At 34.3% G+C, this 13,814-nt stretch overlaps 1 protein-coding gene across 3 annotated transcripts in view; it reads left to right on the forward strand.

Moving 5' to 3' along the window:
• Positions 1 to 13,814, forward strand: part of CERT1 (ceramide transporter 1) — a 110,050-nt gene that overhangs the window by 3,667 nt on the left and 92,569 nt on the right. For all 3 annotated transcript variants that reach the window (XR_013966820.1, XM_080803579.1, XM_080803580.1), the window contains exon 2: positions 2,187 to 2,321. Coding sequence is in view for 2 of the 3 variants with exons in the window: in XM_080803579.1 (XP_080659705.1) it covers positions 2,187 to 2,321 (135 nt within the window). In the remaining variant the exon portion in view is untranslated. The remainder of the gene's footprint in view (positions 1 to 2,186; positions 2,322 to 13,814) is intronic.

Genomic DNA, 13,814 nt, shown 5'->3' on the forward strand with positions numbered 1-13,814 from the left:
TGTAGCGTGTTGCCTTATCTCTGTTAGATCGGGAAGAGTGAGGGAATGTTATGAGAAGCAAAAATCTGCCTTCTCGGAGAAGCTAACATTTACTAAGTAAAGGGTCTTGAAGCTTGTGTAATTTATTGGGTCCTCTATAAGAAAAACACTTTAAAAATGGAGATACAATTGCTGGGACCCATTCTGTCACTGTGCAAGAGGTCTGTTCTAGTGAACTACACTGAAGGTTAAGCTTCATTAGTTCTGCATAACTCTGGCTCCAACTAAGAAAATACTGTGTTCCTGGCAATGTTGTAAGTCTATTATTGTTTCATCTTGACAACTTTAAGAGGTAGAGTTTGACAAAGAAACAGAGGATAAGTAACTTGACCACAATCACATAGTTACCAGCCCTCTGAGGGGCAGTAATTGGAAATGAGGTCAGATTAAGGTATGCCACTCTAAACAATTTGTATTATAGGCAATGGGAGTTGTCCATGTAAGTTTTGGAGCTAGAGGTTCAGTGAGATTAATATGTAAGATAAGTAAGCCAGTGTGCTTAATAATTAAATACGATTATATAAGTTTTGAAAGAAAATGCAGAAGATACTAGAGGTAAGGTTGTTAAGCCTTCTCAGGATCTGGTAACCTGATAATTTGATTGGACTAATTGAAAATAGAGAAGAGCCAAATTTAGGGTTTAATATGAAGGAAAGATGACTAGGAGTTGATGACAGGCTATAAAGATTGACAAAAACAGTATCTCTTATGAATATAGTAGGGGTATTCATGGTTTTTTCAGCCATTCAAATAACAAGCAAATAAAGTAAAGCTCGGAGAAGTTAAATAACTTGTCAAAACTCGTTATATAACCAGTAGGGTCTATCTGATTTTATATGCACTACTCTCTCCATACAATACAGGAACACTCAGCCAGGTTTGAATCTGAATGACTGCAGAAATCCCACTATAGCAAAGGAAATAGAAACATAGGGAGGAAAATGCACCTTACAGGAGGAGATAATTCAGTTTTGTATGTAACCATCATTGTTTCAAGTCAGTGTCTGAGTGGTGGTAAATCACATGGAGTTAGAAATAAGGAAATGGTGATTGGGGAGCTCGCAGGAAAGAATGTGTTAAATTGCTGGCATGGATGAGCTCTCAGCGAGGGGTCGTAATGATGGGCCTTAGAAGATTTAAGAGCTGAACTGTCTCAAACATGCTGAGTAGGGAATAGAAAAGTAAAGATTTCTCAATGGGTATAGAGCCTGAGCCAATGTGGTATATTTTTGACAATCCATTTTGAATTAGTTTTTGGCAGATAGTGTTGGAATTAGATAGTTTTTGGAATTGTCTATACATACATAAAACCTCCAGAGCATAAAAATAGGCAAAATCAAGAATTCCCATAGAGGTTGCATTTCTGCCTTTGCAAGTTTATTGATTGTAATCTGCAGTGTGCAGCAAGACTTTAGCAACATGGAAACCATTTATAGGCACTAGAAACTGGTAATTCAAGTATGTTTTTGAAAACCAGGGTTTTTTTTTTTTATAGTTGTATTATTACTCTTGAACTTAAAAAAATCTTCAGAGAAACTTGGAAAATGAATGAATTATTTTTAATATGTATAATGAGTTCTGTGGACGAAAAATAAAGTTGATATAGACTTAAAGATTAATGATCTAGTATTTTTGCTTGGATGTAGTTATAAATATCATACCTATTCATATAGGAACAACTTAAACAAAAGTAATATTTGGACATGATTAGCTTCATACTTCTGTTGATTTGAAGTCTTCCTGCAGTACTTGGTGTAGGAGAATGAGAGGCTATATAATCAAACTTAACTTTTCTGTTGAATGTGTTAATTATGGTAGAGACAAAAACAATCTTAGGTGTCATGAAGTTGGTGAAGAGGGGAGGATGAAAACACAAAAAAAACCAGAATTTTTAACTGAAATCTGCATGTTTTATTCCTCAAATGTTGAAGAAGAAAATATAATATTTATAATTTTGTAAAAATTACTGAAAATCATACAATCTAGAAAATCTCAACTCACTTTTTATAATTTTTACTGTTTACAGTTAGGCTAGAACTTTTCACATTTTAAATTTAGATTGATAGCTGTTTCAGAAGTTTGGATCTCTAAAATACTGACTTGTATATTTTGTTTCCCCCCCCCCACCCCCCCACCTTTACCTCCAGTGGACAAACTACATTCATGGGTGGCAGGATCGTTGGGTAGTTTTAAAAAATAATACTCTGAGTTACTACAAATCTGAAGACGAGACAGAGTATGGCTGCAGAGGATCCATCTGTCTTAGCAAGGCTGTCATCACAGTAAGTTCCTCTTCTTCATTCAACAAGTATTTATTGAGCATTAGCTGTATACTAGGATTTGTGGCAGATGATTGGGATCTATCTGTGAATAAAAGAGAAAGATCTTTGCCTTTGTGGAGTATAGAGTCTAATACTTCTTTCCACGAAGTTATTTTATAAAGACGTATACTATTTTTCTAGCTGTTAGAGCAAGCCCTTAAGAGATTCAGAAAAAAACGTATTTGAAGACTTCATATCTGATGAGATTAGGACAGTTACATGGCAGGTTATTGAAGAAATTAAAGCAGAAAACTAAAAAAAAAAAAATGTATCTTAACATTTACAAATTTTAACTTAAAATACTTAAATCTATATTTATTTGCCAGCTTTTTGATGTAATGTTAACACCATCTCTTTGAATGTGGAATTGAGAGTTGTTCTTGTAAATTATATCCATAATGCATGGTTTGCAATTTCCAGTTTTGATTTCTCTAAAGTGGAATGAAAACTTAAAGATAGTTTTGAAAAAACTAAAGTTTAGGGTCTTCTCACTTTATGGTTTCCTTGGTATTTTACAGATGTCTCACCTTTGTCTAATTCAATACCTTTTTAAAGAATGACCTACCTTTATTGAGTCATTCTACTTAGTTTGCATTCAACTTAGTTCATATAGAAACAACCCTTTTTTTGCACTTGTATTCCAGACTTATGTAATATTAATTATGTAAGGACCACAACAGGTAAACTGGCATAAACAAGTTTGGGAACAACCAAATGATTTGTTAAACATAACTGAACCTGTGGAATCAGAAGTGGTTAGATATGCTAAAAATAGCATATAAGTTGAGAGTAGTCAAGGTGCCATGACATATTTAATTAATGGGCAGAAAAAAGGTTTTGGCTAAAGCAGGTCAGTTGAATAGAGGTCAGTTAAGGGTGCTGTTGTACTGCCAATCTAGGAATGGGTGTTTTAAAACCTAATCATAGATTTTACTGATACTTCAAAGAGAATTCGCGTGATAGAAATTATGTTGCTTATAAAAGTAAAAAGTACTCTTTGAATCTGTGTTGATTTCTAAATCTGACCTATAAATGTTTATGTTACACTGAGGAAAATCCTACAGTATTTTGCTCTTATTTTTCATACATTCTGGCCCTCATGTATATTCAGAGTTTGAAAACAAATTTAGTTGAATATTGAATTGGAAAAACTTACAGAGGAATTGTTTGTAAGTGTTAAGAATGAAACTACTACTCTACATTCTTGAGAACAATTTTAAAGAAATTTAAATTTAAAGAAATTTTAAAGAAACTTTGAACATAAAAGCTCAATTTTTATTTTGACATGTATGTTGTACATTATATGGTGTATTTTGAAGTTGTGTATAGTTTTGTATTTTGGGGTTTTATTTCCTTTAAGATAGATCATTATGCTGGAGGACAGAATAATGGATTCAAACATGTTTTTGATTTAGAGGTGTCTTTCCTTGATTCTTCCTCTCCTTCCTTTTGCATATTGTCAGATGCTTATTAGTTATTACGCTTGATTCTTTGAAAATAGATTGTTGGTTGATGTGAAAGTGGAAGGAATGAAATTTTATCTTTATTGTTTACTGAATAGTAGTATTCCTAGAGTACTGTTAGTTTCTATAGAGTTAAATATAGTTGTCCTGTTTTGAGTTAAGAACTCTGATAACAGTGCATGACCTATTTAAGGAAAAGAAAAAATTTTAATAAACAATTACATTGCATCTGCTCAGAAAGAAAAAAAAACAACCTGTTATTTCTTTGTAGGTTTTTGTTGTTGTTGTTACGCCTATATTTGCATGCAAAACTTTCATTGTGGTACATGGTCAAAAAAATGGGTGGGAGAGTGACACAATTTAAAAGGAGATGAGGAAGGGACCAAGTGGTATTCACTAAGCTAATTAGTGATAGGGAAGGTAAAAAGATGAAAGAGGCAGCAGATTTTGAGTGGTAGCCCTAGATACGGTGAAACAGGTTGTAGGGAGAAGGACAAACATTTATATTCCTGAACCCCTTCAGCTTTCAGTCTCTTCATTGCTCTGTAGGTTCAAAGGTTCACTGTTACATACATCAAGGAAATTACAAAATATAACTGAATTCAGTGAACTTCTCACAACGAAGTTTACAAATAGGGCATGTACTTGAGTTAAATTACAAAACTGTAATACTAATCTTCTTTGTTAAATAGGTATCCTTTGCTTTTCTTAAGTATGGGCTATTATATGTATCACTTCATCTCCGAAGACAAAAAGTAAATGTCAATGTTGAATTTGCTCACATGGCACCCTTATAAAATTGACTATTCATATGTGAAGAAATCTGGACTTGAAGAATTGTAACCATTAACATATTACTTGTTGGTGAACCTGGTGTCTGAGCCCACCTTTTCTGTAGAACCGAATTCATTGTTAAATTCATGCTTATTTTAACAATTAAGTTATTCTTAATTTATTTTAATCATGTTCTTTGGCTATGCAATGATAAGTTGGGTGAAATACTTTCAAAAAATAAAGTATTTCCTGGGAGAATTTGTTATTTGGAAGTAATTCTTAATGAGAAGGGCTTGTAAGTGAATGAGTGAGGAAAAAAAATAAAAACATTTTTCATTTTATGAAAAATAAGTTATCTGTATGTAGAATAAATGTAGAAAGAAAGTTGAATTTCTGAATTATTATAGTTTGTTACTTGCTTAGGACCTAGTCCATGCTATAAAACTTGCCATACAGTAGATGTTTAATATGCTAGTTGTATTTCTTCAATCAAAAGTAGTGTTTATGGAGTATTTAAACTCTTCTTTATTTTTAAAATTCTGTTTTTAAAATATTCATGGAAAAAAAAAATGTGATCCATGGCATGAAAAGGTTTAAAAAGTAAATGCTTCTCTTTGCTCTTAGTCCTGCATTCAAGAAATAGACAAAGTAAAATTTCTGGTTTTTTTCTTCCAAGTAATTTGTATGCCTTTACAAGCATTTATTTGCTTATATCGTTCATTTTTATTTGCACAAATAGCATCATGCTAAATCTACTGTTCTCTGCCTTGTTTTCTTCTAGCGTGACTTGAGTGTTAACTACTGTATTCTGTTGAGTTGTATGGATGTACCATATCATGTTTATTTGCCCCCCCCTTTTGGACATTTAGTTCATATCTAATTGTTTTTAAGATTTTATTTATTTATTTGACAGAGAGAGAGAGAGCAAAAGCAGGGGGAGAGGCAGAGGAAAAGGGAGAAGCAGGCTCCCCACAAAGCAGGGAAAGCCCGATAATGGGACTCGATCCCAGGACTCTGGGATCATGACCTGATCTGAAGGCAGTGGCTTAACCAACTGAGCCACCCAGGTGTCCCCATATCTCATTTTTTTATTGCAAACATTGTGGGAACACTTATTTTAAAATTTGTTAGTAGTTACTGGCAAATGACTTATTCAAAAGAGTACCACTTTTCACTCTTACCAATAATGTATGAGTGTCTTTTTTCCCATACCCTGAAGTATTGAGGAAATTTGGTTTTGGCGAATGTTAAAATTTTTGTCAAACTGCTAGATAAAAATAGTATCTTAATATTTTAAATTGCATTTTCTATTTAAGAGACTAACTTAATGTGCTTATAGGCCATTTACATTTTTTTGCTCTTCCAGTTATTTATTCTTGTTTTTTTCTTTTCTTTCCTTACTGATTTATAGAAGCTCCTGATAACATGGTAATTGGCCATTTGTCATATTTATTGCAGATATTTTCCCCAGTTTGTCATTTGTGTGTTCTTTCGTTATTTTATAGTCTTTTATAGCCTTACAGAAATTAAACTTTTTTACGTACTCTTATTGACCTTTTCCTTTATGACTTCTGCATTTAGTTATGTTTAGATAGTCTTTACCACTTCAAAGACTATAATATAATACATAGCTATATTTTCATCTGAAATTTACATTTGAATTTTATTCCTGTTTTACATTTGAATTTTATTCCTGTGAGAGTTCTTTTAGTCTAAGGAGTGATGTGGGAATTTAGCTTTTTATTGTTTTCCAAGTGACTGTGTATTCTAATGCCATTAGTTGAATAACTCAGCTTTTCTCTACTGGCTTGAAATATCACCTTCATTATATATTACATTCCTGTGTGTGTACTTGAGGTTGTTTCTGCCCTCTCTTCTCTTCACTTGGTTTGTTTCCTTCTCTTTGTAGCATGTTTAAAATTATGTTACTGATACTTCATCAACCAACATTTCATGATCCTTTCGTGAAGATAAATGAAGTGGTTTCTTTGCATTTACTAAGATAAGATGTTTTAGGATTTAGGTCGGTAGAGATATTTGGTATAATGAAAATCGTAATGTCTTTGGAATTGGTTTGTCTAGGGTCTGTAGTCCCATCTCACCCTAGGTATCTGACTTTGTATGTCTGAAATTTTGTAGAATGTCTTTAATTACCAAATGAATGGAATTCCTATTACTCTTGTAAGTTGGCTATAGGGAAGTATATCCACCAATTTCATGGTTTAATATTTTCAAAGGGAAAACTGAAAGTTAGTGAAAATGTTTATTGTTAGATTTTAGAAAATTAAAACCAAATAGCTCTTTGGTAAGTAGGGGTTGAAGGAGAACTCAAAAGATCCTGGCAAAATTAAAGAAGCTAATAGAGATGTCAAAGCAAGGGAAGGAAGTATTCAAATTGAAGAAAACTATAAAACTAAACAAAAAAGTTGTAAGTGCCAAATAAAGACTAATGAGATCCAAAGAGTGTTTGAAGGTGGAATTGTAAGAAATTATGATACAGAATAATGTTCAGCAAATTGGATATCACCAAAGATGAGTAGTGTGCCATAAATAATCGTTTTACAAGGAACTCTATAGATTATTGAGAAATTTAAGAAGTTGGTCTTTTATGAAGTACATAATTTTGCTATATTGAACTGGTAGAAAGAGGAAGGTATACTCAATAAGTAAAAGTACTAGGTAAGGTATTAGTTGGTAATTCTTATTTGAGGAGCATTTGCCTATGAATTTCTGAAGAAATTAGAACCTTAAACTGGTAAGACTTATGCCTTGAAAAACTAGTAATATCTGTTCAGTTCATTTGGAAATATCTTCTATGTTTAGATAACTTGAGTGTAACCGGAATAATGTAACTCAAATAATTCAAATATAATAGGAAATATTTAAAATACTTGGTAAAAGATTTTGTTTTGTTTTGTTTTAAGATTCTATTTAATTATTTGGTAGAGAGAGAGAGATCTCAAGTAGGCAGGCAGAGGGAGCAGGCTCCCTGCTGAACAGATCCAGCAGGGCTCTATCTGAGACCGTGGAATCATGATCTGAGCTGAAAGCAAAAAGCTTAACTAACTGAGCCACCAGGCACCCCTGGTAAAAAGTTTTATAAGTGGAAAAATATAAAAAAGTAGACTTCTTGAAATGTAGGACCCAGAATGTTGAAATAATTTGCCCCAAATTATTTAATTACAGAATGTAATTAGTTTGCTGGGTTTGCCTTAACAAAGTACCACAAACTGGGTGGCTTAACCAACAAATTTAATGTCTCACAGATACGGAGATTAGTATTCAGATCAAGGTGTAATCAGGTTTGGTTCCTTTGTTGCTTTTGGTGGTTTCCTGGCCATCTGGCATTCTGGTGCTTATGGATGCATTACTCCCATGTTTGCGTTCATGTTCACATAGTGTTCTCTCTGTGGATATACTCATGTCCACATTTCCTCTTTTTGTAAGGACACCAGCCATAATGAATTAGGGGCCTACTCCAGTGTAACCTTATGCTAACTAACTTATGCTAACCTTATGCTAACTAATTACATCTCTATTACCCTGTTTCCAAATAAAATCACACTCTGAGTTATGCAGGGTTAGGGCTTCAGCATATACATTTTGAGCACAGGATTCAACCCATAATACTAAATATCTGAGTTAAGACTACAATCCAAGTCTCCTGATTCCCATCTGGTGTTATGTTATCACATGTCACTGAGCATAGGAAAAAAAATGTATATATGAGATGAATTTATTTGGCGTAAGACTTGCAGGAACATTCCTGTTGAATATTTATAAAGCAGCTCTTTAAAATTTGTGATTTACTATTAATGCCTTCTGTTAAATCTCTATAATAAATATAGTCTGCATTTTAGCATTGAAGTTTCCATAAAGCAAGGAATATACATAATTTTCTAGATTTGCCTGCTGAAAATAGTTAAAAAGAGGCTATTTTATTAGTTTTCTTGAAGCTTTCTTTTAAGCTTAACGCATACAAGTTTTGAATTTTTAAAAAAAATTTTTTTAAAGATTTTATTTACTTATTTGGCAGGCCGAGATCACAAGTAAGCAGAAAGGCAGGCAGAGAGAGAAGAGGAAGCAGGCTCTCTGCTGAGCGGAGAGCCCCACACGGGGCTTGATCCCAGGACCCCGGGATCACGACCCGAGCCAAAGGTAGAGGCTTTAACCCACTGAGACACCCAGGCGCCCCCATATACCAGTTTTTCTTTAGGATTTTTATTTAGCATTATATCTTAATTTCCAGAGTACTTAATATTTCATTCATGGGTTCTGAAGTCAGACATGGGTTTACATCTTGTCTCTTCTTATGGCCACAGGTACCTTTGGGTAGATTACTAAATTCTCTGAGTTTCACCTTCCTTAACTGGTTAAAGGGGGGAAGGATATAAGATCTAAGTATGGGATGCTTATGTGTGTTAGAATAACACAGAAGCACTTGTACAGTTCTTGGTATATAATAAGCACTCAGATTTCTTTAGGTTTATTTTGTTTAATGTTTGTTATTAGAAATAAAGCCTGAAGTTTAAAAATAAAGAAAAGGGGAAGGTGGGAAAGCCTTTTATTAAACGGTGACAAAGCTGTACATAACCTACTAGAGCCAGCATATGTTCCATTTCCTATTTGAACAGGTTCTCATTCATTTCTTCAACCACTTTTTTTTTTTTAAAGATTTTATTTATTTGACACACAGAGAGATCACAAGTAGGCAGAGAGGAAGGCAGAGAGAGAGGGGGAAGCATGCTCTCTGCTGAGCAGAGAGCCAGATGTGGGACTCGATCCCAGAACCCTGAGACCATGACCTGAGCCGAAGGCAGAGGCTTTAACCCACTGAGCCACCCAAGCGCCCCTTCGACCCACTTTTCTTGCACCAAGTGGTTCCTTTTCTCTCATTCTGTATATATCTATATATTTATCTATCTATCTATACCCTTTATTTGTGTATATATACACACATATGTATATAAATAGTTAAGTTTTTATATGCTTTATTCATGTTCCTGACAAACGTTTTTCCTTGTTCTACTATTTGTTTTTTTAAGTCATGTAATGCCTTCTTAAAACTCAGATTTATTGAGGTATAATTTATATCCAGTAAAATTCACCCCTTCTAAGTGTACAGTTACAGCTTTCATAAATGTATACAATCATATAATCACTGCCACAATTTCCATCACCACAAAAGGTTCTCTCCTGACTCTTTGTAGTCAATTACCTCCCTATCCCAAACTTCTGAAAACCACTGTTCTTGTAGTTTTGCCTTTCCTAAAATGTTATATAAATGGAATCCTACACCAATGAAGCTTTTTGTGTTTTGCTTTTCACTTACCATAATGCTATTGAGAGTCATCCATGTTGTTACATTTATTCCTAACTTGTTCCTTTTTGTTACTGAGTATTTTCCACTGTATAGATGTACACAGTTGTTTATCCTTCACTATTGAGGGATACGTGTTTGCACCCGGATTTAGGCTACTGTAAGTAAGGCTGCTGTAAATATTCACATGCAGCTGTTTGTGTAAACTTTTGCTTTTATTTTTCTTGGATAGATGACTAGGAATGGCATTGCTGGATCATACAGTAAGTGTATGTTTAACTCTATTAGAAACTCCCAAACTGTTTTCCAAAGTGGCAATACCATTTTATTTTCCTACCAACAATGTATGAGATTTCCAGTTGCTCAACGTTTTTGTCATTGCTTGTTTTTTGTTTTTTTGTTTTTATTTTAACCATTCTAGTAGCTGTATAGTGATATCTCATTGTTGTTTCAACTTGCATTTTCATAATGACTAATAATGTTTTATCTCTTTTCATCTGCTCATTGTTTATACCTTTCCATGATACCTCAGTTCAAATCTTTTTTTTTCCTGTGTTTGTCTTTGTATGAAAGTTCTTTCTGTATTCTGATACTGTAACTTTTATCAGGCATGGGTTTTTTTTCTTTTTTAAGATTTTATTTATTTATTTGACAGAGAGAGACAGAGTGAAAGAAGGAAAACAGGCAGAGAGAGAGGGAGAAGAGGGAGAAGCAGGCTACCCGACGAGCAGATAGCCTGATGTGGGGCTCAATCCCAGGACCCTGAAATCATCACCTGAGCCAAAGGCAGATGCTTAAAGACTGAGCCACCCAGGTGCCCCAATGGGTTTTTTGTTTTTTTTTTTTAAATCAGACACATATTTGGCAAATATTTTCTCCTAACCTAAAAGGCTGATTTTTGTCACTATCATCAAAAAATCAATTACATTTAAAACATATTTAAATGTGTATTTTGTGGACTTTGTGCTCTGAGTTCTTAGGAGCCCTTGAAGGTTATTTATTTCCTAGTGTAGCACTATTATTAGTTTTTTTAAATAGGTTATTTGTAGAGAAGTAACATTTCTCACATTCTTTACATTTTTATTTTTTTAATTTGGGCATACAGTGGCACAGTGTCAACTAAAGTGACAACGCTTTAGATTTAAAATTACCTGCTTACAACTCATTGTGTAGTCAGTTCGCTGGTATTGCTGTTGAGCTGCTGCTTTGGAGTAAGTGCTACCGTATGCTTGACTTTTGTTGTTTCTTCACTGACACAAGAAAACCATGGCTGATAAAGAATGATATAGTCTTTTGGTCCCCAAGTTAGAGAATATGTATCATCCAACAGTTATTTCTTTTGAAAGTATATGTACCCACTAGTGAGGATTTATCACTTAAAAAATGAAAAGATTTTATAAGTTGATTGTAAGGAACCAAGAAACCAAGAAGCTGTGATTAGATGAGGCTCATCTAGAAATTAAGGTGGTCTCCAAAATGATGATGTATTGAGGGCAGGAGACAGGGTTGGATAATGATTCTTGAAACTTACATATAAACCCAGTTTCATGCAGTGAAGTTTTCTCCTGTTGTTAAAGTTGTCAAATGGTTTCATTGACTTTTAAAAAACTAGGAAATTCATCTCCATAAAGATGCATTTATCTCATCTCCTTTCCCAAAGTCAGTGGGTTAAACCAAAAAGGGAGAACCAGAGAGGAGACAATAGAAGAGAGAAGCTGGAAAACAGATGGACAAGTGCAGAGTGAGTTAATAGATCCTGAAAACCCAAATCCTAAATTATCAGTTGGGAAACCTGAGAACTAGATTTACATTGCAATAATATAATACTTTAATAAGAATCTGGATGTGAAAATTGTAAAAACTAGGGAGGACACAGAGTATCAGTTTAAGAAGCAGTCAGATCCCCAGATTTTTCTTTTCCAACTCTGTCCATTTGGGTGGTTGACCTACCTCTGCACTAACCTGACAAAGATAGATTTATTCTACAGGGAGAATAAAATAGTCTCTGGGCAGGAGAATGTGGAAATGTGCATTAGAAACAATTGAAAATAAGGAATGATACTAAAATAGAGATGGTTAGGGGAAGTGTGCAAAGTGAATACTGAGACCTTAACTTCACCCTTTTCCCGTACCTGGTTCAGCAACCTTTAGGTGACAAATTTCCATACTGAGGGCAGGAGATTGCTGGAGATTTGTCTAGAGAATCTGACCAGCCCAAGAGGAAAGACCTAAAGATAGCATTAGAACTTCTTCAACACAGTAGCCTAACTGGATCAGCCAGCAGTGATGCTCGTCTTTGATAAACTGCCCATACATAACTTTTCAGGTTCCAATCAGCTTTGTGGATCCCCAGCTCTTAGAAATGAATAGTCAAGGACCACCAGTCATATGAGGTTTCCAGTATGAAAAAGATGAAGAGAATAAATGCAAGATGAGGTAATAAATTTTCAAATCCATAAACATAAAGAAGAAAATTTGTTTTCTCGGTGTATATCAGAGAATTTGGAATTATGAAACAAAAATGTATACTATAAAAAAGAAATGATTAAAAAGAGCTGTTGGAAATTATAAATATGGTAGCAGTGATGAAAAAATCAGAAGGGTTAGAAGATAGAATTCTAAACATTTCCCAGAAAATCAGGAAGATAAAAAAGATAGTGAATGAGAGAAAAGATAAAATTAAAGGAATGATCCAAGAATTTTGGTATTTGAGCAGTAGAAACTTGAGGAAGAGAGAACAAAGAAAGGAAGCATCAATAAAAGAATACAAGAGTATAAAAATCTTGATTTCAAAAACAGAATTAGTTTACTGAGATGAATGTAAGAAAACAAATTTTATAGAAAACGTAAAAGAATACAAGAAAAATTAATAGAAAAGGACATGAGTTTTGGGGTCCCTGGGTGGTGAAGTTGGTTGAGCATCCAACTATTGGTTTTTGCTCAGGTCGTAACCTCAGGGTCCTTGATTGAGCCCCCAGGCGGGGCTCTGCGCTCAGCACAGGGTCTGCTTGGGTTGCTCTCTCCCCCCTCCACACCCCTCCCCACTGCAATCTCTTTTTCTAAAAAACATAAATCTTAAAAAAAAAGAAAAAAAGATAATTCACTTTGAAAGGTCAAGGAAGGCTCAGCATAGCATGTTAGATGAAAAAAGACCCATTATTAAAGACATGTCCTTGTACTGAGTCAGACCACGGGGAAGAATGAAGATCCTGCATGCTTCCAGAGGGGAAAAACAAATCACAACAAAGGATGAGGTTTCAGAATGACTATGGACTTCTCAAAACACTGGAAGCTAAAATGCAATGAAGCATACCTTCATTCTTTTGAAGAACTATTTTTGACACTTAATTCTGTATCTGGCCAAACCATTAAAGCACTATAAGAGCAGATAAAAGCATTTTAAAATGTCTCAAAAAATTTACTTCTTGTGACTTTTAAAATGTCTTATTTTAGACATACATACATATCTACAGATGAAATGATATGTTTAGGATTTGCTTCAAAATAATCCACCTGGAAGGGCTTGAATTGGTGGGGACTATATGGGAGGGTTTATTATCCTGTTCTTTATTTTGCATATGTTTGAAAATTCCTGTAATAAAAAGTAAAAAAACACACAAATACACATTCTACAAAGCTTTCTTTTAGAAAATGTGCCCCATCAAAACAAGGAAGTAGGGGCACCTGGGTGGCTTAGTTGTTAAATGTCTGTCTTCAGCTCAGGTCATGATCCTGGGATCCTGGGGATCCTGGGATCAAGCCCCAATTCCCGCAAGGGCTTTGTGTTCCCTCTCTCGCAGTGTGTCTCTCCATCAAATAAATAAAATCTTTAAAAAAAAAATTGGGGTGCCTGGGTGGCTCAGGGGTTAAGCCTCTGCCTTTGGCTCAGGTAATGAT

The sequence above is a fragment of the Martes martes genome (assembly GCF_963455335.1).
Source record: "Martes martes genome assembly, chromosome: 5".
Lineage (NCBI taxonomy): Eukaryota > Metazoa > Chordata > Mammalia > Carnivora > Mustelidae > Martes > Martes martes.